Source organism: Taeniopygia guttata, chromosome 7 (genome assembly GCF_048771995.1).
Source record: "Taeniopygia guttata chromosome 7, bTaeGut7.mat, whole genome shotgun sequence".
Taxonomy (NCBI): Eukaryota; Metazoa; Chordata; class Aves; order Passeriformes; family Estrildidae; genus Taeniopygia; species Taeniopygia guttata.
The window spans coordinates 22,666,721-22,689,762 of record NC_133032.1 but is presented as its reverse complement, the minus strand read 5'-3'; the positions used below and the strand labels follow the sequence as shown (position 1 = coordinate 22,689,762).

The 23,042-nt window shown below is 40.0% G+C and overlaps 2 protein-coding genes across 4 annotated transcripts; both read left to right on the top strand.

The window, feature by feature from the left end:
• The first annotated feature begins 198 nt into the window (after positions 1-198).
• LOC100220453 (caspase-10) lies at positions 199-8,963 on the top strand. Of its 2 annotated transcripts, none has more exons than XM_030277739.4 (8): positions 199-652; positions 1,848-2,198; positions 2,337-2,436; positions 3,002-3,137; positions 4,010-4,098; positions 5,568-5,679; positions 6,423-6,927; positions 7,437-8,963. In XM_030277739.4, the coding sequence occupies exons 2-8, from the start codon at positions 1,885-1,887 to the stop codon at positions 7,606-7,608; spliced, it is 1,428 nt and encodes a 475-aa protein (XP_030133599.3). In that variant the 5' UTR covers positions 199-652; positions 1,848-1,884; the 3' UTR covers positions 7,609-8,963. The 2 variants fall into 2 exon arrangements, with proteins under 2 accessions (XP_030133599.3, XP_030133598.3); XM_030277738.4 differs by having other exon boundaries at positions 199-866.
• A 1,808-nt stretch (positions 8,964-10,771) lies between these two features.
• Positions 10,772-21,168, top strand: LOC100223333 (caspase-8). Of its 2 annotated transcripts, none has more exons than XM_012574963.5 (8): positions 10,772-10,895; positions 14,532-14,861; positions 15,062-15,167; positions 16,201-16,339; positions 17,787-17,875; positions 18,551-18,662; positions 19,705-20,194; positions 20,896-21,168. In XM_012574963.5, the coding sequence occupies exons 2-8, from the start codon at positions 14,551-14,553 to the stop codon at positions 21,026-21,028; spliced, it is 1,380 nt and encodes a 459-aa protein (XP_012430417.4). In that variant the 5' UTR covers positions 10,772-10,895; positions 14,532-14,550; the 3' UTR covers positions 21,029-21,168. The 2 variants fall into 2 exon arrangements, with proteins under 2 accessions (XP_012430417.4, XP_030133580.3); XM_030277720.4 differs by lacking the exon at positions 10,772-10,895 and adding an exon at positions 13,171-13,192.
• The last annotated feature ends 1,874 nt before the right edge of the window (positions 21,169-23,042 follow it).

The window sequence follows — 23,042 nt, the reverse complement described above, 5'->3', positions numbered from 1 at the left end:
CAAGCCTTATAGTTTCAGCAGGTAACTCAGCTGCTCTTGGTGTGTTGGACAACTTTTGGCGTGAACAAGGAGACACTTCCCATCCTGTCTCCATTGACGTGAGGTTCTGGGGGGGATACAGGTGACCCCGGAGATGCTGAAGGCCCCAAGGAGCCTGCACTGAGCAGAGTCTGCTCACCTTCTTCCTCCTTCCAGCGGGGAAACAAAAATTCAAATAATGTGCCTGAAATGTTTGAGGCCTTTTTGCGATGTAGCCTGCTTTAACATGGCTTGGCAGCAAAAGCGAGGCGAATTACGGGTCACGTCTTACACTTGGTACCCCGGGCGCTGCCTGAAGCCTTTTCCCGGTGCCGGGCAGCGTTCCCGGGCGCGGGCGCTCACGAGGGCGAGCGGACGCCGGCGGGCCGGGAGGGGGCGGTGCCACCGCTCGTGGTGAAAGCCCCGCGGGCCCTGGCAGCCGTGCCCCGCTCCTGCCCTCGCACCCCCTGATCCCACATTCCGCCCTGCTGCTGACGCCGCCTCCTGCTCGGGCAGACCCGGGACGTGCCTCCCCCGCCCGCGGCGAGCCGCGAAAGGGACCGCGAAGGGAGCCGCGAGCCGCCGGCACGGCTAGCTGCCGGGAGAGGGATCGGGACTGGAATTCGTGTGAGAGGTACCAAAACGTGGTGCTGAAGTGGAGAGGGGTCGAAGGAAGGCTCCGTAACTCCCGCTCGCTTTTGGTGTGGTGGCTCCCGGCTGCGCGCGGCCTCCGGGAGCTCCTGCCCACGTGCGCCTGCGGGCCCCGCTGCGGTTCGCGCGCTCCGGCTTTGCCTTAGGGTTAAACCCTTGGGGCAGTGCTCCGGCCAGTTAAAAAACTTAAAGTAAAGGTAATTTTACAATTCTTATCTTGCTTATTTCATACGATTTATCCTTTTCTGAGGCGATATCTGAAAGCATACACCAGAGATGCGGACTGGTTACTTTTCTGTGTCGATGCCCCGAGGCAGCTGTGGATATGCGGGTGAGCCGCTCCAAGCTTGGGCAGCGAGCAGATCCTGCACTGATTGTGCGCCCCCTTGTAGAAACCTTTGCTTCCAACTGCTCTAAGCAAAAGATGGAAGACCTACCAGCCCGAAGGCACTGGAGCACCTTCTTATCTATTTAACCTTCCACGGGCAGAATAGAACTGCCTAGGCTCCATGGAAGAAGTTGGTGTACTGGAATGTCGATTAGTCTCTATTAAACCTGAGTAAGAGAGAGTTGCTTGTGCAGAGCCTATTTAGACTGAGCATTGAGTGCTATTACATTTTAACTGCCAGTTACTTGTAAGGGAGGCTTATAAGGGGTTTTCTATGACAAATATCAAATTACAGCTGGGAGTGGATGGTTATTCCACAGCTTTTGCTTGGGTGTCAGCCTTCTAACAGAGGAACACCTTCCTGCTACAGCCAGGGAACAAGCTCTTGGACTGCAGATCAAGGAATATGCACGAACTACTGTGCTGTCTCCATTAATAGTTGTAATAAGTTACTTCAGGGACTCTTCCCCATTACAACAGAAAGAAGCAAAGATCTGAATGTGGAAGATGTTCAAAAGAAAAGAAGATTCAGACCTTGAGGTCATCCAGCACAGTTTTTTGCTCAGAGCAGGGCTAACTTCAATTATAGACCGGGTTGTTCAGAGCTTCTGCCAGATCTGGTCTTTCTGTGGTCTGTGTTTAGACAAGGAAGTAAATTTCAAATTTATTTAAAACCTTTATTTATTAAAAGGTAATTCAGGGCTTCCAAACAACCACTGGGTAAAATTTTAGTAGAAGGATTGCTGTATTGAAGATTTAAGTGTTACTAGTGTTTGCTTTCTGCTTTCAGTCAGAGAGAAGCTGTTGCAGCTGTTGGTTCCAGCAACATGGAGAATAATAGCAGCTTGAAGTTCCGTCAGCAGCTTTTCCTTATTAGTGAAAATCTGGTGACTGAAGATGTAGCAGCTTTAAAATTTCTCTGTACTGACTTGCTCCACCTCAGTAAACTAGAAGGTGTGAAGTTAGCAACAGACATCTTCAGGCTCCTTATGGCTCAAGAATATCTGAATGCAGAAGATACTTTCCTACTAGCTGAGCTCTTATATAGAATTAGATGTCACTCCTTGCTCAAGAAAATTGGTTACACCAAGGAGAAAGTACAAGAACATCTGAGTGAGAAGGGAAGAATATCTCCATACAGGTAAGCTTGCAGTGGAATTCTCTTCCCTCCATTACTGCTATCTATGCCATACTGTTTTCCATTTTTAAATTCTTAGATTGCCTTTGGTTTTTATGCCATCTTCTGTTCCACTTTTATCTCACTCTGTCTCTGTTACAGGCAGATGCTGTATGAATTGGCAGAGAACATCACCAGTGAGATGTTGAAGGAAATAATTTTCCTCCTGCGAAACCATCTTCCAAAGGGACGGATAATTCTTGTATGTGAGGAGTCAAATGAGCCAAATGGTGGGAAGGGAAGAAGGAAGGCGGGAAATAGAAGGAAAAGTGTGAGAAGTGTTTGGCAGAACAGAGCATAATATGCAACTAGACTGGTTGTATTCATAGAGATAGCAAGAAGGAAGATGTTGACAGGCAAGAGTAGAATTTGGTCCCTCGTGCCAAGGTCAGTCACTGACAGTTTGCTGTCTAGCATCAGAGTATAAAAAGGTGACAAATCAAATCTTTGCCCTACTTGAGCCATATGCAAGGGAGATTGATGTCCATATGTCACTGGTAGTTTCACAGCAATGAAGCCTTCTTGAAGCCACGAGTCATTAATATGGTTTGGGTGAATCTGTTTAAACAAGACCATACCAAATAGAAACACAACCAGTGGCTTCCATGAAGCAACATTTCTGCTTTAACGGTGATGTAAAATTGACTGGTCCTTGTTGGTAGGGAGCAAAGCAGATAATAATGTGATTGTTTGAGACAGGGCTGAGAGGCAAGTTTTGACTTCTAAAGAACAATAATTATATTTTACTCTCTCCTTTTGGCTGTCAGTCTGCTTTGGATTTGCTGACTTTATTGGAAAAGCAGGGCCTTTTAACTACAGACAATGTAAAGATACTGGAGGACGTCTGTATGACCGTTTCACCTGATCTCCTGGAGACAATAAACTGCTACAAAAAGGGAAAAGGTGAGAAATTCATCGTCTAGGAGTAGGTTTGCTAAAATGCAGGAAGTACTATGGGTCTGAGCTACTGAACTTAAGGTCATATGTGTGTATTGCTGAAATGGGAGCTAGAGTGGCATAAATCTCGCATAACAATTCCTAGCCTGCATAATTTCCTAGCTGAATCCCTGAAATACAGGGATGTGCTGGAATATCTGAGGCCACACAGAGCAACCCAGCACATACAGAACAGGGTGGGAAACTGAAAGTCTGCTGATAGTTATGTCTCATTTCTCCATTTCCCCACTAATAGTATTGAGATGATGACAACTGTCCTGTAAAAGGCACTTGGTGATCTGTGAATATGCACTGCATAAAGGCAGTTGCCTGCAAATAGGCTGGCAAGACTTACTGTGTGTGTTTATGTGTCTGATACATGGGCTATGAGCAAACAAATGATTTATGGTTTTAGATTTTTAAAAAATAGATTTATTAGTGATTAATGAGAAAAAAAATGTCAACTTCAGTAGTAAGAAGGCATATTCTTCTTAAATACTGGTAATTTCTAAGCTGATTTCCAGATGAAAAATTGATTTGAATGTGTTGGAGAATTTATCCTTGTACCATGGGTATCTTTATTTTGCAGTTTTGATACAAATAGAAGCCTTGCCTTTGTTACAAAAATACATCTAATAAAAATAAGCAAAAAATAGATCTAGAATATCAGAATAGATCTATTGAACATGACCATGCTATTTTGTATGGAGGAATTATTTCTTTCAGTGAAAGAGTATTTCACATACAAAAAGTGATGTATTGTAGCTAAACTCCTTTTTGTTGCATCCACAAATACTGGATTTATCTTAATAAATACCTATGCTGGGGTTTTTTTCTAGATAACAAGACAGCTAATTTTACACAAGGCTTCCCTGAGCTAAACCTGGAGCTGCATGGAGAATTCAGCAATGTAAAAAATGAATCCAAGGTCTGAGACAAACTCTTAAATCCTTTTTGAATACCTGCGGGTGTGGGGTTTTCATCCTCTCTTGAATGACATTTATCATGCAAGGACTTGTGAAATATCTGTCTCATAAAGTTTCTTGAGTTGACTGATAAATTTGAATATTTCAAAGAATATTTTAACCTTGGAGGCCAAAGATTTAGCAATATTGAAAGGTATCTTGTAGGCAAAATGGGCATAATACCTCTGAAGTGATTCACACATCAGTACTTATCTTCCTGATAAAGGCAAAACATTTTGCATTTGTCTAAGTTGTGCACTTTGGAGATGGCAGTAGAACGTGCAAGACGCAGAGACAAATGGAGTTTCATAGTTCTCACTTTTTGCATCTGGTTTTGAAACGGCCTCAGGGCAGCTTGAAATTAGAAGTCATGAGGGGTAGCATGCAAAGCCTTTGTTAGAAGGCTTAAAAGGAGGCAAGAGTTTTTAGTAAGCCATTGCAGAAGTCTTGGTACATGAGAAAAGGTCCTTTTTGTGAGATCCCCTCTTAGAGGCCTTTATGTGCACTCTTAAACCATAGCAGTGCAACCATTGAATTCTCCCTCTGGCCTTTTCTTTGTGATGACCATGGATATTGAAAGAGCAAGTTGCTCCATTTGTTTATAGCCATTTAATTACTTGAAGTTCTGTGCTGTAACATCTTTTCATCACCTGATGTTCAGACTGCTGCAAAGCTGTTGAAGGAACTTGGAGTGCTTCCTTCATTTTGTCCTACTAAAATGCACAAAAGGAGGTGTTGCTCTCTAGTGAGGAGGAAGGGACTCTGGTGGATGGAGTTTTTTTATTGCAACCCAAGGTTGGACCTAAATTCATGTTACTTGAAGTTTTGATTCTTTTCAGCTTTAAAAATGCTTTTGGTTTTGTTTTGTTTTTTGGGTTTTTTTTCAAAAGTGGGAGGTAATTTTAAATCTTAACCAAGAAACTTGTAGTGTGATAGGTTTATGTACTTCTGAGATTTCTGTTCTGCTTCCATCCTTTTCCAGTGGATCAGTATGAATCACCTAGTCCAGGTATTTATTACTGTTCTCAAAAAAAAGCCAACTCAGATGTCTAACTTCCTATAGTTTCAGTGTGATCCCTCTGCCATTAAGCTAAAATATTGTTTTTGGCATTGGAATCAGTTGGGGTCTTCTGTCCCCGTCACCAACTCAGATTGTAGAGTTTGGCTGTTAAATCCTGCCTCTTGCATACAGATGACAACCCAGATGCTAAATCCTTCTACTGCAGTTTGATAGGATGGTGACAGTGTGCTTGGAGTTTCACTGCTGTTTTTTCACACGGGGAAGCACCATTGAGTTCCAGATGTTCAAAAACTGCCCACAGTCTTAGGTGCCTCTCACTCCTGGATGCCAATTTTGAGACATGTTAAGGAAATATGAGTAAGTTGAATAAATTAATTGAAACTGTAAGCTTTTTTATTCTCCTTCCTACAGACTGAAAGATTGAAAAGCTACAAAATGGATGGGCCACACAGAGGATTTTGTCTCATTATAAATAATGTTAACTTCAGTAGTTCTCAGAGGATGGGTTCTTGCAAAGATGCTGGTAAGTTACTGAAGTGAGATTTTTGGAGGATCTCTGTTTCCCCAAGTGACTTGATTATGTAGTATTGCCCTATATTTTAGTGTCTATGGTTAGTTAATATTCTAAAAGAGGGAAATGTTAGATATGTGTTAAATTATGTCATTTGTGTATCGTGGGGTAGGAGAGGATAAAGGACAAGTAACCACAAGGTTTTTCTGTTGGATTATTCTTGAATAATTTTAAGAATCACTTTTTACTTATCCTTTATCTATAGCTATAGTAAAGAACTAAAACTAAACTAAATTAAACCATCATTCTACCTAATATAATGCAAAAATCCATACTCAAGCAACTCTGTGCATACTTCTTACTTTGTTCTGCTTCTTCTATTTATTTCTTATGAATGGAACTCTTAATAGTCAAAAGTGCAACTGGAAAATAAGGATGTGAGGAAGATTTTGAAAGATCTTTTCTGAAACTGGGGAAGGGCAGATTCTTTGTGTTTTCAAGTGTCGTTTGTGTGCTCACTTACAATGACAGTGTATGCACTAAGTCTGGAGCTTGTCTAGAAAAATCCAGGAACTCTGAGCTAATGCCATCTTTTTTTATTCCGGTTAACCTTTAGTTGGTACTAGTATGAGAATGAATCTGGAGAAGTGTCAGGGTGTAAGGTCTTTCCTCCTCGCAGATTAGCTTGCATGGTGACTTCATAAAAAGTTTTCCTCTTGCCTCGAATTTTCCTTTTATTTTTCATTTATTTACAGAGCAACTGGAGAGAGTGTTCACATGGCTTGGTCTGGATGTGATGACTTCCACAGATCTGACATCTGGGGAGATAATAAATCTCATGAAAACTTGGCAGCATAAGCAAGATCACGAAGACAGGAACTGTTTTATATGTTGTATTCTATCTCATGGAAAGTCAGGAGCAATCTGTGGGACAGATGACAGACCTGTGTCAATCCGCACGCTTATGTCCCACTTCACTGCCAAGCAGTGTCCCCAGCTGGCTGCAAAACCCAAACTCTTCTTTATCCAAGCATGCCAGGGTAACAAGATACAAGATCCTGTCTATGTTAATACTGATGGACCTACTCCTGACTTGTCTTCCATGCAAGAGAGCGTTTCTCTTTCTGAAAGTATTCCCGAGGAGGCTGATTTCCTCCTAGGCATGGCCACAGTTGATGGATGTGTCGCTTTCCGGCACATTGAAGAGGGCAGTTGGTATATTCAGGCCCTCTGCAGCAAACTACAATTGTTGGTACCAAGGTAAATACTTGGTGTAGTGCTCTGATTAAATTTTTCTTCTCCAAAGGTCATTCATCTAGGAACACCCACCCATGTTCTAAGGCAGATGGAATTAGTTAAAGTGATGATTTTACACTGATAAATTTACGTTAACTCAGCTAGTACCATACATGTAATCTGTAGAACGTGAAGTTTATTGTGAAAAAACCCTCAAACCTCACATCTATAATCTTTAAGACAGCACAGTTTATTGAGTGGTAGGTTAAAATATTTTATTGAACTATTTTTCTTTGTTGGTTGAATTAAGCAAGACAGGACAAGAAAAAGTCTTTTGGTTTTAATATGACTCAAATAAGAACAAAAGAGAAATTTGGAGAAAAGTATGTTTTCTTTTTTGTGTGTTAAATGTTTGTAGTCTATCTTCTAGCTGATCAGGGAAATGTTAAGTGGATTGCCATCTGCTCACTAATAACTAATTTTTTTTTTTTTTTTTTTTTTTTTTTTTTTTTTGGCTCTCCTTCTGGCTGTAGGGGTGAAGATATTTTGTCAATTCTTACACAAGTTAATGAAGATGTGGCCAGACGTGATAGCCCTTCAGGGAAAAAGAAGCAAATGCCCCAACCAGCATATACCTTAAGAAGAAAATTTATATTCCCAATACCAATGGCCCCTCCTCCTTCAGAGCAACATCAATGCTTTTAATACACATCATTTTTTCATCTCATTTAAATGCAGTTCATCACATTACCTGTTTTAAGACAACCAAAACCCTGATAATCTGTTAGCTTTGATGCAAGGCCTTATAAATTTTTTGTCAAACAGACTGTGAAACTGGAGGAGACACAATTAAAACAATCAATGTGCCAGCTATTTACATCATCTCTATATTCAGAATTATCAGTGTTGGAAAAACCACACTGTTTAACTCACGTTAAACATTTTTGTACCTGCACAGGCTGCAGATACTATAGGTTTTTCCTCGCAGCATAGGGATTGCATGTAAGCTTTCATATTTAAACCAGGATTGTTAATGGTCTGGTTTAGACTCATCATGTTTTATTTTGCAGGCTAAAAATTTTAAATCCTGTTTCTAAATCCACTACCTATGTTCATAGAGAGAAAAAAGTAGGAATAAAGAGACAAAGCCTTGGGTAGTAAATGGAAAAGCATTTCTTCAATCTCTAATGAAAATTACATTTAACTTAATAAAGAACCAGTTTCCAACTGAAATCAGCAATTTCTTCCAGTTTCCTCAAATGGCTAGCTTCATGTACAATGAAGTTTTCCAAAACTGAGTAAAGCCAAAATGCTGCTTATTATTCCCTCTGTGAAACCTTGTGAACTGTTATTTCCCCATCACTTCTGAGAAAATTTATGGTAGAAGATTTGCATGCTGTGATATACACCAGTCAGATTAACTTTGTTAAGCATTACATTTTTGAATTATAATTTGTTGGTTTAACATCTAAAATGCAGCCAATTTGTGAAGGCTTCTGTGGACTAAGCTGCTGACAGAATTTTGTGATTTAACTGAAATAATGCCTGTTATTTTGTTATGAACACTTATTCCATATGCCTGTGTCTTTCCTGTTTAATGTTTACTGCATTAAATTCATACTTTTTAAGAGCTTGGTGAGATAAAAATTTTCAGTTGGGGTAAGGATTTATCCTTGTTTTTGATTGATTCCTGCACTTTGTTGGGCTTCATGAATCAGTGAGGTTTTAACTGCTTTAGGGTTTAAGCTGACATTAAACTTTATGAAAAATGCATAATTTATGATTGGCTTTTTTCAAATATTACAATGACTCTTATATGTGTAATGTTAGAAAGTTATGCTGTATTAATTCTCTGAAGTGGTGTGTTAAATATAGTTTTAGGTTCAAACGTAATGTTAAAATAGAGTCTATGTATGTGGGGGAAGTGTTTTTTTAGGAATGAGATACTCGCTTCGAAGAACACCTAAATCTTCAAAAGGAGAGGAATTTATGGCTTCTTGTCAGAATAAGCAAATTTCTTCAGGCCATGGAGATTAAAGGAACAGTTGACATACAACAGACAGAGTTTCTTGTTTTAAATAGAATATATGCATAACCATGAAGGATATATGAATATACAGTAGTGTGTTGTTTTAAGGGTGATTCCTTTGTTCAGAAGTCATGCTTTTCGTGACTTAGTGTCTGAGAGCATCCGGATGTCTGTGATTCTTTGCTTTTTATTGTCTTGTAATTGTCCTAACTCTAAACGTTATTCATTATTATTATTATTATTATTATTATTATTATTATTATTAATAATTATTAATTATTATTAATAATTATTATTATTATTATTATTATTATTAATTATTTGGATAACCATTTTATTATTATTAAACTTTTAAAATTGTAAAAACCAAGTGATTAGCGTTTTTCACTAACTTCATCAAAATATTCATTGTTATATGATTAGCAATACCTTAAGGTGAAGATAGGAAAGAGTACTGTCTAGTGCTATTGGGTGCAATTTCTAGCTTGCACTATTTTTAGGAGGGGAGTTTTGCATCATACAGAGCATTGAAATGCAGCCAGTTTTCCAAAACATGATGGTCCCTTTATGATAATGAAGTGGTATTGCATTTTAATACCTGTTGCATTTTAAGTCTTCTGAGTTAGCGTGGCTGCCACACTTGAAGTCACATTTATGCCACAGATAAGAAAAATGTTTTGTCCTTAGGGGAATATATAGCATTGGGATGGAATTGTGATGTTTCTGGCTTGCAGTTATTGTTCAGACTTGATGCACTCATTTTGTGTGTTTAGGAAGCAAATACATTTTTATCAGTCTGAAGTAACCATTGACTTTGTTTTGTGGGATCTTGTTTTCATTTTTGGTTTGGTAGACAAGGAATGTCATCATGCTCTCTTGCTTTTTCTGTAGAAACTTCTGCCTGTGTAATCACTGGGTAATCTCCAGTGAAATCATAAGCAGGTAAAGGCAGTCAGAAGAGTGTAATCTTACTGAGCCTTGAGTTCTGTGGGGGGAAGGATCCACCCTTGTGAAGTGTGAAAGACTGGTAACGTCTCCCTTGCTCATAAGAAATTTGTTTAAACAAAGTTTAAACTACCCTGATTTTGACTATTTAGTGAGTATTTCACTTTTGTGTGTCAAGGGCTGTGTTTATGTGGCTGCACAGTGTAATACCTGGGTGTATGCAGTGGTACTTGTCAGCACCAACCCAAAGTAGGGCAGGCTGGAACTTGAGCATTTCTGTGTGATCTCCTGCAGGGTGTTATGAGATGGAAGTTTGAAACTCTTGGGGAGAGTGGGTTGGTTTTGTACAAGTCAGGTATTCATCAGTCCTTGCTGTCCACACTGTACACCTTTCCTGTGACTGCAGTGATACAGAGCTGTGTCAGAAAGAAACTGGTCACAACACAAACAAACAAATGTGGTTGGTTGCTGCTGAGGCTTACTGGTAGCATAGAGACCCACGCACGTGTGCAGTCTCCACCTACAGAATTAAGGAAGTGTTGTGTCTTGTGCAGCCCCTGGATAGACAGATTCAAGTGGAACTAGCGTAAAAAGTCTTCCAGAGAAGTTGCCATCTTGGCAAGGTCATTAAAGTGGTAATCAAGTTTCTTGGTATCCTGTCCCTCGTGTCATTTTTGTGCAGGAGCTGTGTGTCCCACCTTGTGCCAGTGCAGGCGACAGTCGCTACAGTTGCTGACCTGGCAGGAGCTGCAGCAGTTTTTTTTCCTCAAGATCACCCTTTCTATGGGATGGTTCTGGAGGAAACCAGGGAGCAGGGGAGCCGAGGGAAATGGGGAAAATAATTTAACAGTAACATTTCCAGGAAGGGTGAGAGAGGAAGAAATCAAAAGTGAAACTAATAGTGCCAAAGGGGTGGACCTTCAAGCTGCTGATTGAGAGGAGAAGCCATTATTTTTTTGTCATAGTGCTTATCACGGCACGGCGCCTCTTTCGGACTGCAACTGAAGTCTTGGTTCAGGTAAGACACAGAAAAAATTATAGAGGGAAAGATGCTGAGACTTGGAATGATGTGGAGACAAACATTTTGGACCTGAAGATGAAAGTACTTGTGGTGTTCCTCTGTGCTGTTCCCACCCTTTGGATGATAGTGTAATTCCTGCCAGTGAAACAAGGTTTTCTGATCTGTAGTATAGAGTGTGCCTTTTGGAAGGAGTTTATATGCCTCATTCTATCAACGGGTATGGTATAGTTTTGAGTTTGTAAAGATAGATAGGTTGAAATCCATGCATGACTGTTCTCATTGCAAAATTTTAACAAATGTCAGCACTCCAACTCTCTTCATAATGCTGCCATGAGGGTCTGCTGAGAGTCTGGTAGCCATACTGAGTGCTGTTTTATTTCCTGCTGTGTGGAAAATGCCAGTGACTTGCATGCTGGGAACCTTTCCATTGAAGGCTAAGTCCTTTACTTTAAAGAGAACAAATATGTAAGAAGTTAATTATGTTCAAATTCTCATCTAAATGGGGAAATATATTACATAAATAATTTCAGAATAATGTTCAGTTGTTGATTTCCCTGGGTTTACTGAGTGCTGCTACAGAATTTGGTGCTAATAGTTGGCTTTTTTCTAAATTTAAAAATATCTTCCTGTTAAAAATAAACTGGGATGAGTTGGAGAGGGACTTCAGAGAAAGGGGGTAAGTCATGGCAGATCTGGTGACACAGCAGGGCAGTGGGACTGAGATATTTTAAATGAAAATACGTAGATTCGGCCATCTCTCACTGTTTTTTAATTAGAATTTGTATATTAAAGCAAAAGTGCTTGAGCTGTGCTCTATGCTAGAAAGCACTAGGTATGCTCCAGAGCAAAACCTGATTACTTCATGGCTTGTTTACCATTTTTTTCTCACAAGTTCTCTAATAATCAGTTCTCTGAAAGTGGAAGTAGCTGAAGTAGGGATCTCCTGCTTTATTAGCATTTTATTCCATTGTAACATATTTCTTGGTAGTCTGTGACAATACCGTATTGTAAAAAAGGCAGACTTTTCCTGGAACTTTAGAAACTGGCTCTCTCACTTTCTGCAGAGTTGTTCTCCCATGTAAGTGATTTAAAATTACTATTGCAATTAATAGTATTTTTACTCTTATCAGTTGTGTCTTTAAGTTAGCAAACTGGGAGAAAAAGACAGTGGCAGTTAAATATTTATATTGTTTTAATTGTGCTCCCTGTAATTACAGACAGGTTTAAATGTAACATATAGGTAGCACATCTCTTCTAACTGCAATTATTTAATGGGTTTGAAACTTAGAGCCTTTGAGAAATAAAATGAAATTCTCTTTACAAGAAAGAATTACTTCTATAAGCAGTATCTCTTGTATCTTAAATGAAAGGCATGATTTATGTGAGAAAGAAGATAACTTCATAACTACCTACCAAGAAAAATATTCTTTCCTGTGTGGTTATAGAAATATAAAGTCAGGTAGTCATTGAGGTTAAGTACATTCAGATACTACTGGTTTATATGGGCTGAAGAATATGGATTCTTGCCTGTTTAAAAGTTTGGTTTGAGTGGATTTAAAGAAAACAGTATTTTGGGGCAGAACACAAATTGTTTGTGCTGTGTCACGTGTTTCACTGTTTTATCAGTTTAGTTGAAATGCAAAGGTTTAAGATTCAGTTGTACATTTACTAGATTCGGTTGTACATTCACTCTTGCTAACCCACACAATGCTGAGCAAGGGCATGCCACAAAAAGCTCCTTTGCTGTAGAGTGGTCCTTGGAGGACAGCAGAATACAATTGTCTGCTAATTATTATTTCCAGTTTCCAGCTTGGCTACCTTGTTATTGAAACATTTGCAGGAGCAATAAGTAAAATGGATTGCAGTATTCCAGTAGTGTAGGAGTTGGAAAGGCTCTTTTTTCATTTTCGACTTTTCTGTCTCCCACTGCCAGTGTCTATAAGACAAGAGACCTCTTCTGAATGCATTTATATAGCTTTTCTTCAGAGATTCCCAGGTGTCTGACAGCTAGGGCAGAGAAAGTAAAGTGGCAAACGGGTCTCTAATTAGAAGAAAATGGAGACAGGTCCTTTAAGTGCCAGCTGTAGGCTGATTTGTCTCAAGCATCCTGAGCATTGCTAAGGAGAGGCGTGATCAGGGGAGATCACCCCCCCGCCCCCGAGGCAGTGGGGCAGCGCTGTGCTGAGTCAGCTTCCTGCTCCACCCTGAGACTCGTGCTCCATCCCCCAGCCCGGCTCACTTCAGGGAAAAGGCTGGCTGTGCACACGCGGGCAAAACACGCAAGTCTCATTTAGGTAATGGGCACGCACCAGGTAACTCCAGCAGGACACAGGTCGGCAGATTGGGCACACACCCCCTCCCCCCTTTATGCCCTCTATGTTCTCTCTCCATCTCCAGACTATCCATGTGGCAGCATCAACACAGAATCTAGGGACTGAGATCTTCTTTGCTTATCTTATCTTTCTTGGCTTGCAGAGCTAGAATATTTTACCCCATATTCCATTCTGAAGTTTGTTGTGGAGATTTTTGTGGCTCGGGAGCCAGCACCTTTTGAGGAGTTTGTTCTGGGAGTTGTGAAGTGTACAGTTCAAAATTAAGGGCTTGTTAGCCTCCCCTCTTGTGGGAGTGTATTGTATAAATTTAAGGGCAGGTTAGCCAATACCTTTTGAATTTAAACATTGGGCTGGTCACCGCAGTTAAGAAAATGTACAATCAAACAATGAGAGCTCCTGACACATCCGGTGTCTTTGTTCAGCTTGACAAGAGTTTATAACAGACACCAACATGCCCATGGGTTGTCACATCAGTGGAGGCAGGTCCCTTAAGTGTCAGAGGGGATAGATGGAAGGCTTGGTATTTTCTAACTTCCCTTTGTGCTCAAAAATTGAATCTATAAGCCTAGTTTAATATTTCTAAAGCTGATGGAGAAAGTGGAGGAGAAGGGAGGTGATATTCCATGCTCAATGAAACAGAGATAGTTTGATAAGAATTCTTCTGGCCTTTTTAAGAGGGTTGACATGGTGTGTATTTGCTTTTAATGTTATAAATTAATTGAGAGCTGGGAATAGAGTTTTACTTGATGCAGATAAACCAAAACAGGAAGAGGTGCTTTGGGTATGCTGGCCAGAAGCAGTATAAAAAGAAAGGAGAAGCCAGATAGCTTAGAGTAGCTATACTCATGTGGACTCTCAGTCCTGTTACGGTGTAAAATTTGTCAGTCTCATTTATTACACAGTCTATATTTCAGACTGGCAAGTAGCTGTTTCTCCCAAATGGTATCAAACTTCAAAAAAAACCCAAACTCAAAGAAAATGAGCAGCTGCCTGCCAGGATTGTACATCCTGTAAATTGGTACTTCCCACTGTCTAGACACACCATAGGAAGCAAGAATAATTTATCACTTTCTCTGCTAATGTCACTTAGTAGTGAGAGGTTACATATCCTTTGTTAAATCCAGAAAACTGAAGGAGCTAAGCATCAAAGCTATGATAGCAAGCCAGCCTCTCTCTATTGAAATACTTCTGATTGTATGTATTTATTTTGGGCTATTCTACACGATGTGATACCTCTTATATAATCATGTTGTTGCACTAGTCTTACTGACAAAGGAAATCAACTCCTGTTTGTGTTTAGATCCAAATCCTGATGTGAGATGAGTACAGATTTCCGCAAACTGCTTTTTGAAGTTTCTGAGGCTTTGGTGACAGAGGAACTGTCAGCTCTTAAATTCCTCAGCCTGGACCATGTCCCCAGGAGGAAGTTGGAAGCCATCCATGAGCCCAAGGCCTTCTTTGAAGTGCTGCAGGAGAAAGACATGATCGGGGCAGGGAACCTGTTCTTCCTGAAGGAGCTGCTCTACCGGATCCATCGGATCGACCTTCTGAGTACCCCCCTGGGCTGCAGCCGCGAGGAGATGGAGAGAGAGCTGCAGCTCCCGGGCAGGGCACAGGTGTCAGCTTACAGGTAAACACAGGAGCATGCACAGTGTAACAGTTCCGTGTCAATTGTCTTTTCTGTCTGCACTGTTGTCTTCTGAATATCCCAGCATACATGTGTTTATTACACATCAATTCCTGCCATTGTGAGTTTTACATTTTGCAGTTCAAATGTTTAATTGCGGTGTTTACTTCTTTCTTGAAGGTCTCTCTATTGTTTATTGTCAGGCAACTGCTGTATGGAATTGCAGAGGACTTGACTTCAGAAGATGTCAGAAGTGTGAAGTTCCTGCTCCAAAAACAATTACCAAAAAACAAGCTCCAGGAAAATGCTGTATGAAAAGTGGTCTTGAGAAGTTTTTTGCAAGGCTAGTTCAGAGTCCTCTAGTTCTTGTAAGAAGGGAGGAAAGACAAAGCAGTCTGCTCTCATGAAAATCTAGTTTGAAAGAATTGTGATGTTAACTAATAGCTGCTGTGTGAAAGAATGGATCCTTTTTTTTTTTTTTATTGTATCTTTGCCTTTTTTGCTCTCCTGATTCTATTTTCTTTCCACGATCTGTCTCTTTAATCTTATTTTCTTGTAAAATCCATTATGCTCTTCCTTAAATCTTTGCTTGGCATTTATAAGACAAATGTCTTTATAAGACATATGCTATACCTAAGAAGAGTGATGTTTGCTAAAGGAAAACAATGTTTTGGAGACAGAAAATTGAGTTTTAATGTGAGTTGAACCATAAATTTTTGTGTGTCAATGGGTAAATTTTCTTCTTTATTATAATTTGGAGTAACAACATATTGTTAACTTTCCCCCAAGAATATTAAGAGGTTGGGTGAGCTAGTTTAATATTTGTAATGAGCTGTGTTATAAAAATGCTTGATATTATTAAGAACCTTCCTGAAAAGTCCTATTTGTATTGTGGCACATAGAGGAAAATTAGCTGATTTATCTCCAACTTGGTGGACAATTGAGCTTTAATAAACAAAATTAGTGCTGAACAGCTTTTCTGTGACAGAATATGGAAAATGGCATAGCTAAAGGACTTAGCTGCACTTCATCAAAACACAAATGCACAACAGGATGTTATATTATCCTCATCAGTGCTTTGTACTGCTGAAACAAAGCAGGATAGCCTAGTTATAGGCATTTTCTAATTGTCCTGGTTTAACCTTAATGATGATGGGTTTATTCAGTTGCATTGCATCTTGACCCTTGCTTTAATGAGTTTTGGAGGAAAAAGTAATAGGTCTTTACCTGGTCAGTCTCTGGGAATGAGGATGTTGTCTTCTGCCCTGTTGCAGAGCTGCCTGATTCTGCGGTTATCTAAGGTCACTGGATGAGTTTGGGTTATGTGTTTTTGTTTTACCAGTCAATGTTGCAGGTCTTTCTGGAAATGGAAATAAAAGGGATAATTAAAGAAGATAACATGACAACGCTGAAAGATATATTACAGAGATTTAGAGCTGACATAAAGAAAAAAATTGATGCCTATGAAGAAAAAAAAAAAGGTAAATTTATTTAAGCTGTTTAAGAACAGATCTGGGGTCTTTTGTGGGTTTTATGGCTCCGTCCTTGGCAGCTTAGAAGTCCAGTGATAAGGGAGAGACCTTATAGTACCCTAGGACAGGCAGAACAGCTCTGGAGAACTCTGACTTCTGAAGTTTTCTGCTACTTCATTATCCCATCATGGATTCTTGTATCTATCCTTTAATAATGTTCTGTCTCTTGGAAGTGGCCTTCTTCTGCCTTCTCTTTGTCTTAAATGCAATTTATCTGTTTGGGAAAAAGTGCAGTGCTGGTTTTGGACCAGCATAACGTCCAAGTCACTGCAAGAGACAGGAAGTGACCGGTGACAAACTTGTGTTGCAAGATGTCAGCACTATCTTCTCTTAACCAGGCCCCTAGCTCTTAGTCAAAGGGAAGGCCCTGAAAACCAGTCACTTGGCTAAAGTGTAACTTTCTGTAACCAGATGGGAAATTTTAAGGACTTGATTATATCCCGGCTGTTGCAGCTGAGGTGGTGCTTTCTGGCAGCACAGCCGGGTGTTCCTTTGGGAAACAGGATGTCTCAGTCAGTAACAACTTCCCTCTGAACAACTCAGGTCATGTTTGCTCAGATACATTTAAACACTCCCTGCAGTACCCTGCGGAGCTACCAAATAGTTCTCCCTGCATGTTTTTGTGCTGCTGTCCTCTGCTGGTGTCTCTAAAGAACAGAAGGTAATTGTCAAGGGAGACTATTGCCAAGCAAGTCCTGTGTTGGAGAATGGCTTTCTAGTAGTATTGTTATTATTTTGTCCTCTTGGTAAGTAGAAAAAAATAATGTTGTGTAGAGCTTGTTGCCCTGACAATTAAATTTCATTTAAACGTTTTTGTAATTTGTAAAATGAGTACTGTGATTTTGTTTCCTTCGTTAAGAGTCATGGATTTGATGATTTCTTAACTTTTTTTCAGAAAGTTGTATTGAAATAAGTGCCCTGAGGAGATCTTTCATTATGCTGGTATTTTGCATCCTTGCATCCACTCACACAGTAAAGTTCTCTGGAGAAGGGACAGTAGCCTCAGAAGTGAATGGACCAGCATTTTGTACAAAAGTACTATTGTACAAAAGTGGATCTCCTCTTTCATTTATATATCCCACAGTTGAGGGGCTGGTGAATGGCTTGCCTGGGATGACTACTCACATTTAGCATTTATTATCTGTATCTTGCTACCAGTAAAAGAGCAGAGGAGCAGAGAAGCAATGGAGCAAAGCCCTGCATGGCTGCTATCACAACCAGTAGTCTGTGAAACTGAAGCTAAGCTTGGCCCAGTTCTACAAAATGCTGGTGTCTCACTGATGGGAAAACCCTCTCCACCTCACTCCTTATTCTGGCTTTTTGAGTGTTGAAATATGCAGAGTGTAAGATTTATCCCTGTGGTTTTAAAATGTTTTGTTTATCTTCTCCTTCTTAGAAAATTATTCTAGGGAAGAAGTCCGCTATCCTGTGTGTGTGTCTGCACATCCAGAGGAACAAGGAGCAGAGGGGGAGGCAACAAAACAGGTGAGAAATACCTCAAGAGTACCTTTAAAATATTTATCCATCTCCTGGGAGAGGGAGCAAAAATTCATAACACTAAGCAGGTGGAACAGCCAAGATAGAGGGACAGGCCTTGGAACAATTCCTGTTTTCCAAAGAAGACCGAGCCTTCTTTGTAAGGACCTGGATGTCAGCAACCTTTTAAGCAAGGCATGAACAAGCAGTTGAGTGAAGAAATCAATCATAATGATAATGGAGACTGGAACATTAAAGTTCTGGCCAGGATACTCCTAGACAGGTGTGAAGGGACTAGCAGAACCTCCTACCTCACTGGAATTTCACAAGGACACTGAGAGGAAATGGTGGGGTGCAGGAACATTTACAAATTTGTGTTTCTGGATCCTTTCTCCCATGTTAAAGTCATATCCTGACCTAAGAGAGAGGAGGAGGGGTTCAGGGAGACAATGCAGATTTCTCTCCTCTGTAGCTAAATTGTATCCTTAGGCTTTTCCTTTCTTGTTTCTTGGCCTTTACAATTTTCTTTTGTGCTTAGATAATGATGGACCAGCAATCTGTATGTAGTGTATTTCTCTTTTGAATGCTTAGCTCTGCTTTCCTACCTGTTTTGGTTGATTTTTTTATTTGTGGGGTTTTTTTTTGTTTGTTTGTTTTTTGTTTGGTTTTTCTTTGTTTCTGCAGCATGCGAAGATATATAAGATGAAAAATAACCCCCATGGTTACTGTTTAATTCTTAACAACCACATTTTTAAAAATCCACATTACAATAGAGAGGGAACATTGCAAGATGGAGGTAAGTACTTTTTAAATCAAATTACTGGTTTGGGTTTTTTTCTCTGATAATTCTCAAAAACAATTATCTAATCTGTGCTGTGAAGAAGAATCATGTCCATGGTACTCCTTGGCCTCCAGAAACTGGAGTGACAGTCATTGTGCCAATTGGAAATATGTCACTTCCAACATTTAGCTGATGGCTTAAAGAAGGATCTACTTTTTGTTCTAGGAAAAAGTCATTTTCTTAATTGGTTGTATGTACAACTAGAGAAAAAGTGATCATTATTACACATTTCCAATTTTTGATTGTTTTCAGTTCTTACCTATCATGGAAAAATATTTTAAGTCCTCAAATTTTCTTCAATGCTCAAATAAATGCTCTGTAACTTTCCTTAAAGCCTATATTTCTGCAATCACATTTAAGATAAACAAAAGTAAAAAAGTAAAGTCAGATTCCTGAAAGGACATGTCACAGATATTTTAACTCCATTTGGCCTGTTTATAAGCTGCTTTCTTACTAGCTAGTTCCTCTCTGTCCACACAAAAATTGGGCCACCACTTCTCACCACTGAGAAGCCTTCATAGCATTTGTGAGCAGGTTACTCTGATTCCCTTCTTGCTGCATCTACCATCCCATCAGAATGAGGGACCTACTTCATTTAAGAGTGGCAGAATTTGTCATTCTAAAGAGGTGGCACTTTAACTTGCCAAGTGCTGTACTTAGGCATCCGAGACTACTATGCAATGCATAGTCAAAGCTTGCTTTAACACAGTAAACTTCACTAATTCATACCAATACAACACAGAATCTGAAACCTGTTTTTGTTTTAGACAGCATGATACTTAACCCTGTTGTGTTAAAAAAAAATAATAAAATTAGGCAAATTAGGCATTTGGGTTTTTCTAATAGGACCTGGCAGGCTAAGAGCCAGTCAGGTGATTTTACTGGTAGGATCTGAACACTTCTGCTAGTATCTGATCTACTACACAGACACTGATGTTTCAGCATCTTCCTTGTCACTGTTTATGTTTAACAAATTCCTTCTGATTTTTTTCCCCAGAGGCTGTGAAGAGGGTCTTTAAGTGGCTTCAGTTTGAGACATCTGAGTACATGGATCTAGAAGGAAAAAAAATATATGAGACCGTTAAAGAATACAGCAAGAAAGATCATAGAAATATGGACTGTTTTGTTTGCTTCATTTTCTCCCATGGTGAAAAATACAAAATAAAAGGTGTTGATGATGAGTGCGTAAACATTGACGATTTAGTCTCCTGCTTCACTGGAACTAATTGTCCTTCTCTTGCTGGCAAACCCAAGGTGTTTATCATCCAGGCTTGCCAAGGCTCTGAACATCATCCGGCTGTTGCAGTAGAATCAGACTCTTCTGGACAGCTTGAGGTGGATGCTAGTCCTTTGACTTCCATTCCTGATAAGGCTGATATTCTGATTGGCATGGCTACAGTGGAGGACTGCTTGGCCTACCGCAGTTGTAAGACTGGCAGTGTTTACATTCAGTCCCTCTGTGAGAAGATGGAGTTGCTTTGCCCACTGTAAGTACTATTTCTAATTATTGTACATTTAGAGTTTTGCAGATGTGCATACTTAAGCATGCTGTGCTGAAACACAGTGGTTTGCATTTGTGCAATTAATGCTTTTCCCATTCAGGACAGTGGAGAACAGTATTTATTTTGAAATTGGGCACTGTTAGTCCTCTACAGATAAGCCAAAGTATAAGTGACTTCCCCTGGTTTTCTTGTGCCAAAACTATGTTGTAATTCTGCAATGTTACACACAAACAAGCGTGTGTGTGTTTTTTAACATTTTTGACTGATAAATTTTTTTTTCTTCCGGTGACACCTGATTAGGGGTGAAATTGCTGAGTGATTACAAAGGCAAAACCCCCCAGGTGTTGTGCAGGCATATTGTTGCCTCCCACCTATCCCCCTCATAAACTTCATTTAGAAAATATGGCGTCCAGAAGAAGAGGTGGAGAATGTATAGGTTTGTTTCATCTTGGCGACCTCTTCTGGCTGTGACCAGAGCAATGTTACATGGAGGTTGCTTTTGTTTCCTCCAAACGCACTGAATTCTGTGGTTATTCAATGGAATGTGCAATTTCAGTGGCAATAGGGTGAGGAAGACACCAGCATTCCCTGGGATACCACTTTATTGGGGCAAACACACATCACCTTCTTGGCCGAGCTGCGAGTACCATGTGTTTCAATGTAATGTCTCTTCATTTTTGTTCAAGGCGCTTTGATCTCGCATCCATCCTGACAGAAGTGAACAATGCAGTGGCAAGAAAAGAATTAGGAGGATCTAAGCAGATGCCAAAGATAACATCAACACTACTGAAGCAACTGATCTTTGAAGTTCCACAATGAAAAGCAGACAAGCAAGAATACATGCAGTTAGGAATGACATCTGGGCTTTGACAGGGAAGAGAATTTACATGTGAAACTGTCTGGAGTAGCCCCAGCCCTTTAAGGAGGCATAGGACCTAAATTTTCCAACTTCCATATTGAATCAGTCTTCCAACACCTGGCTCTGTAGCAGTCGGGTAAGGCTGTAGGAAACTACAGATCGTCAGGCTTTTTATCTTGCAGAAGCAGTGGAATATGTTCAGTCTGGGTTTCAAGTGTGAAAGGACTTTCAAGTAGTACTGTAAAAGTTATTGGAAATGTCAATGAAGTCCCATTTGTGTCTGAGTTAAGTCCCTAAAATCTGCAAAAACAGAACAAATTCAGAAAGCCAGATGCATTCCCAAGCAGCTGGGTAACTGCCTTACCCAGAGGTGAATCATTGTCTGTCTTTGGAAGCTATAAATGTTTGTGGAAAATAACATCCTACTCCAGAAGGACCAAAACCCCGTTATTATGTTAGTTTGGTTCTTTTCTTCTAAATATTTTGTTTGTTTTATGTCAATCATTTACTTGAATAACCAGCCCATCTGTGTAACTTTTTTAATATTAAAGGTTCTCACTTTGCTATTTCTCAGAGTTCTCAGGGCACAGTGTGTCTTGAATGACTGTGGAATACTGGAAGGAAACTCTGTAATCGTGTTTCTGTTAGAATAAATTTTTTTGGTTTTTATATCACCTCAGTTTGTGGTGTGTTCCTCTCTTGGATGAGCTTTCTGAGGGACAGTCAGCATGACAAACACTTTTACCGGACAGAAGTAATTTTGCTCTTGTTGGAGTGTTTGTTGGCAGCCATCCTGAGGGGCAGCAGCTGGAGAGATGGTAGGAAAGAATAAGTTCAGGACTGTCATGATAATGGCAGCTGATGCCAGTAGAGCCATTCAGTAACTGCTTCCTCTGTGAGAAACTTGCTGGAAGGTGGCAGCTGCTGCAGAAGTGAAGTTGCACATCTGCAGCATTTCTGTTTCTCATATTTCCATATCAGAGTTCAATACACTCACACCAAGTTATTTCAGCTATTTTACATGAGAAGGAATTGGATATCAAATGTAATTATTTGGTATCTTTGGGGATACACAGAATTTTGATTTGGTAGGGTAAGACATCTACATAAGTATGCTATCTGTCATGACCCTGGACATTCCCAGTCATGGTGGAACATGGGTAGAAGCCAGCTCAAGCTCATTGTTCTTTTCAAAAATTAAATGTTTTATCAATTGTCCAGGTTTTATACTTCTATGTTGGGTTGGGGTGGGCCACATATCCACACCTTCCATGGTGGTCTGGCTTGCTCAGGAAGACATTATTCCTTGTTAATTTTCTTGGGGTACCTGATGATCCACAGGTGCAAATGTCTCCTCTAAAACTAAGGTCACTCTCCAATCCTGGTGTTGAGGTAAGTTGGACTTTCTTTATTACCTGTTTTTCCGTGAGAGGGTGTGGTTTTTTGTCCTTCTCCTCTGAGCTGTTTTCCACTGGAGGAGGGGGGCACGGGGCTATACAGAGGGTGCTGATCAGTCACTTTCTGTGATTAAAGTTGATTTGGTATTTTGTTCTGCCTATTAAATTCCAGCTGCAAACTCCATAGTTTACCATGATCACTTGTGGACGAAAACCTACTAGGAGGAAGAGAAAACACCATCAAAATCCTTTAAAGAATCACAGAACAGCCATACTGTGAATTTATATGTAGGTCATGCAGCAATCAGGGAAGGAGAAAAAACACTTCTTTGAGTTTTGCAGTTCTGAGCAAAGTGTGGCTGGTGGGTTTTTGCACGGATTTGTGTCCTACCCACAGAGCTTAATGGTAAGAAGGAAGTTGGTTCTGCAATTTCCTGACTTTTCTCTCTAGTATATGCTAGACAACAGTGAAGGACAATTACCTTCTCTCTGTGAAGGCCCTCAGCTTTGTTTTTTACTGTGTGTTTTCTTTCCTCCCAGCTCATGGCTGGGAGGCCAAATCCAGTCAAAAGCTTGG

What these genes read in the sequence shown, in the direction of transcription:
- LOC100220453 (XM_030277739.4), top strand. Translation starts at nt 1,885, where the DNA reads ATGGAGAATAATAGCAGCTTGAAGTTCCGTCAGCAGCTTTTCCTTATT. An exon ending in CTGCTACAAAAAGGGAAAAG is followed by an intron (nt 3,138 to 4,009) that starts GTGAGAAATTCA and finishes GTTTTTTTCTAG; the next exon opens with ATAACAAGACAGCTAATTTT. An exon ending in CTACAATTGTTGGTACCAAG is followed by an intron (nt 6,928 to 7,436) that starts GTAAATACTTGG and finishes TTCTGGCTGTAG; the next exon opens with GGGTGAAGATATTTTGTCAA.
- LOC100223333 (XM_012574963.5), top strand. Translation starts at nt 14,551, where the DNA reads ATGAGTACAGATTTCCGCAAACTGCTTTTTGAAGTTTCTGAGGCTTTG. An exon ending in GCACAGGTGTCAGCTTACAG is followed by an intron (nt 14,862 to 15,061) that starts GTAAACACAGGA and finishes GTTTATTGTCAG; the next exon opens with GCAACTGCTGTATGGAATTG. An exon ending in AGGGGGAGGCAACAAAACAG is followed by an intron (nt 17,876 to 18,550) that starts GTGAGAAATACC and finishes TTGTTTCTGCAG; the next exon opens with CATGCGAAGATATATAAGAT.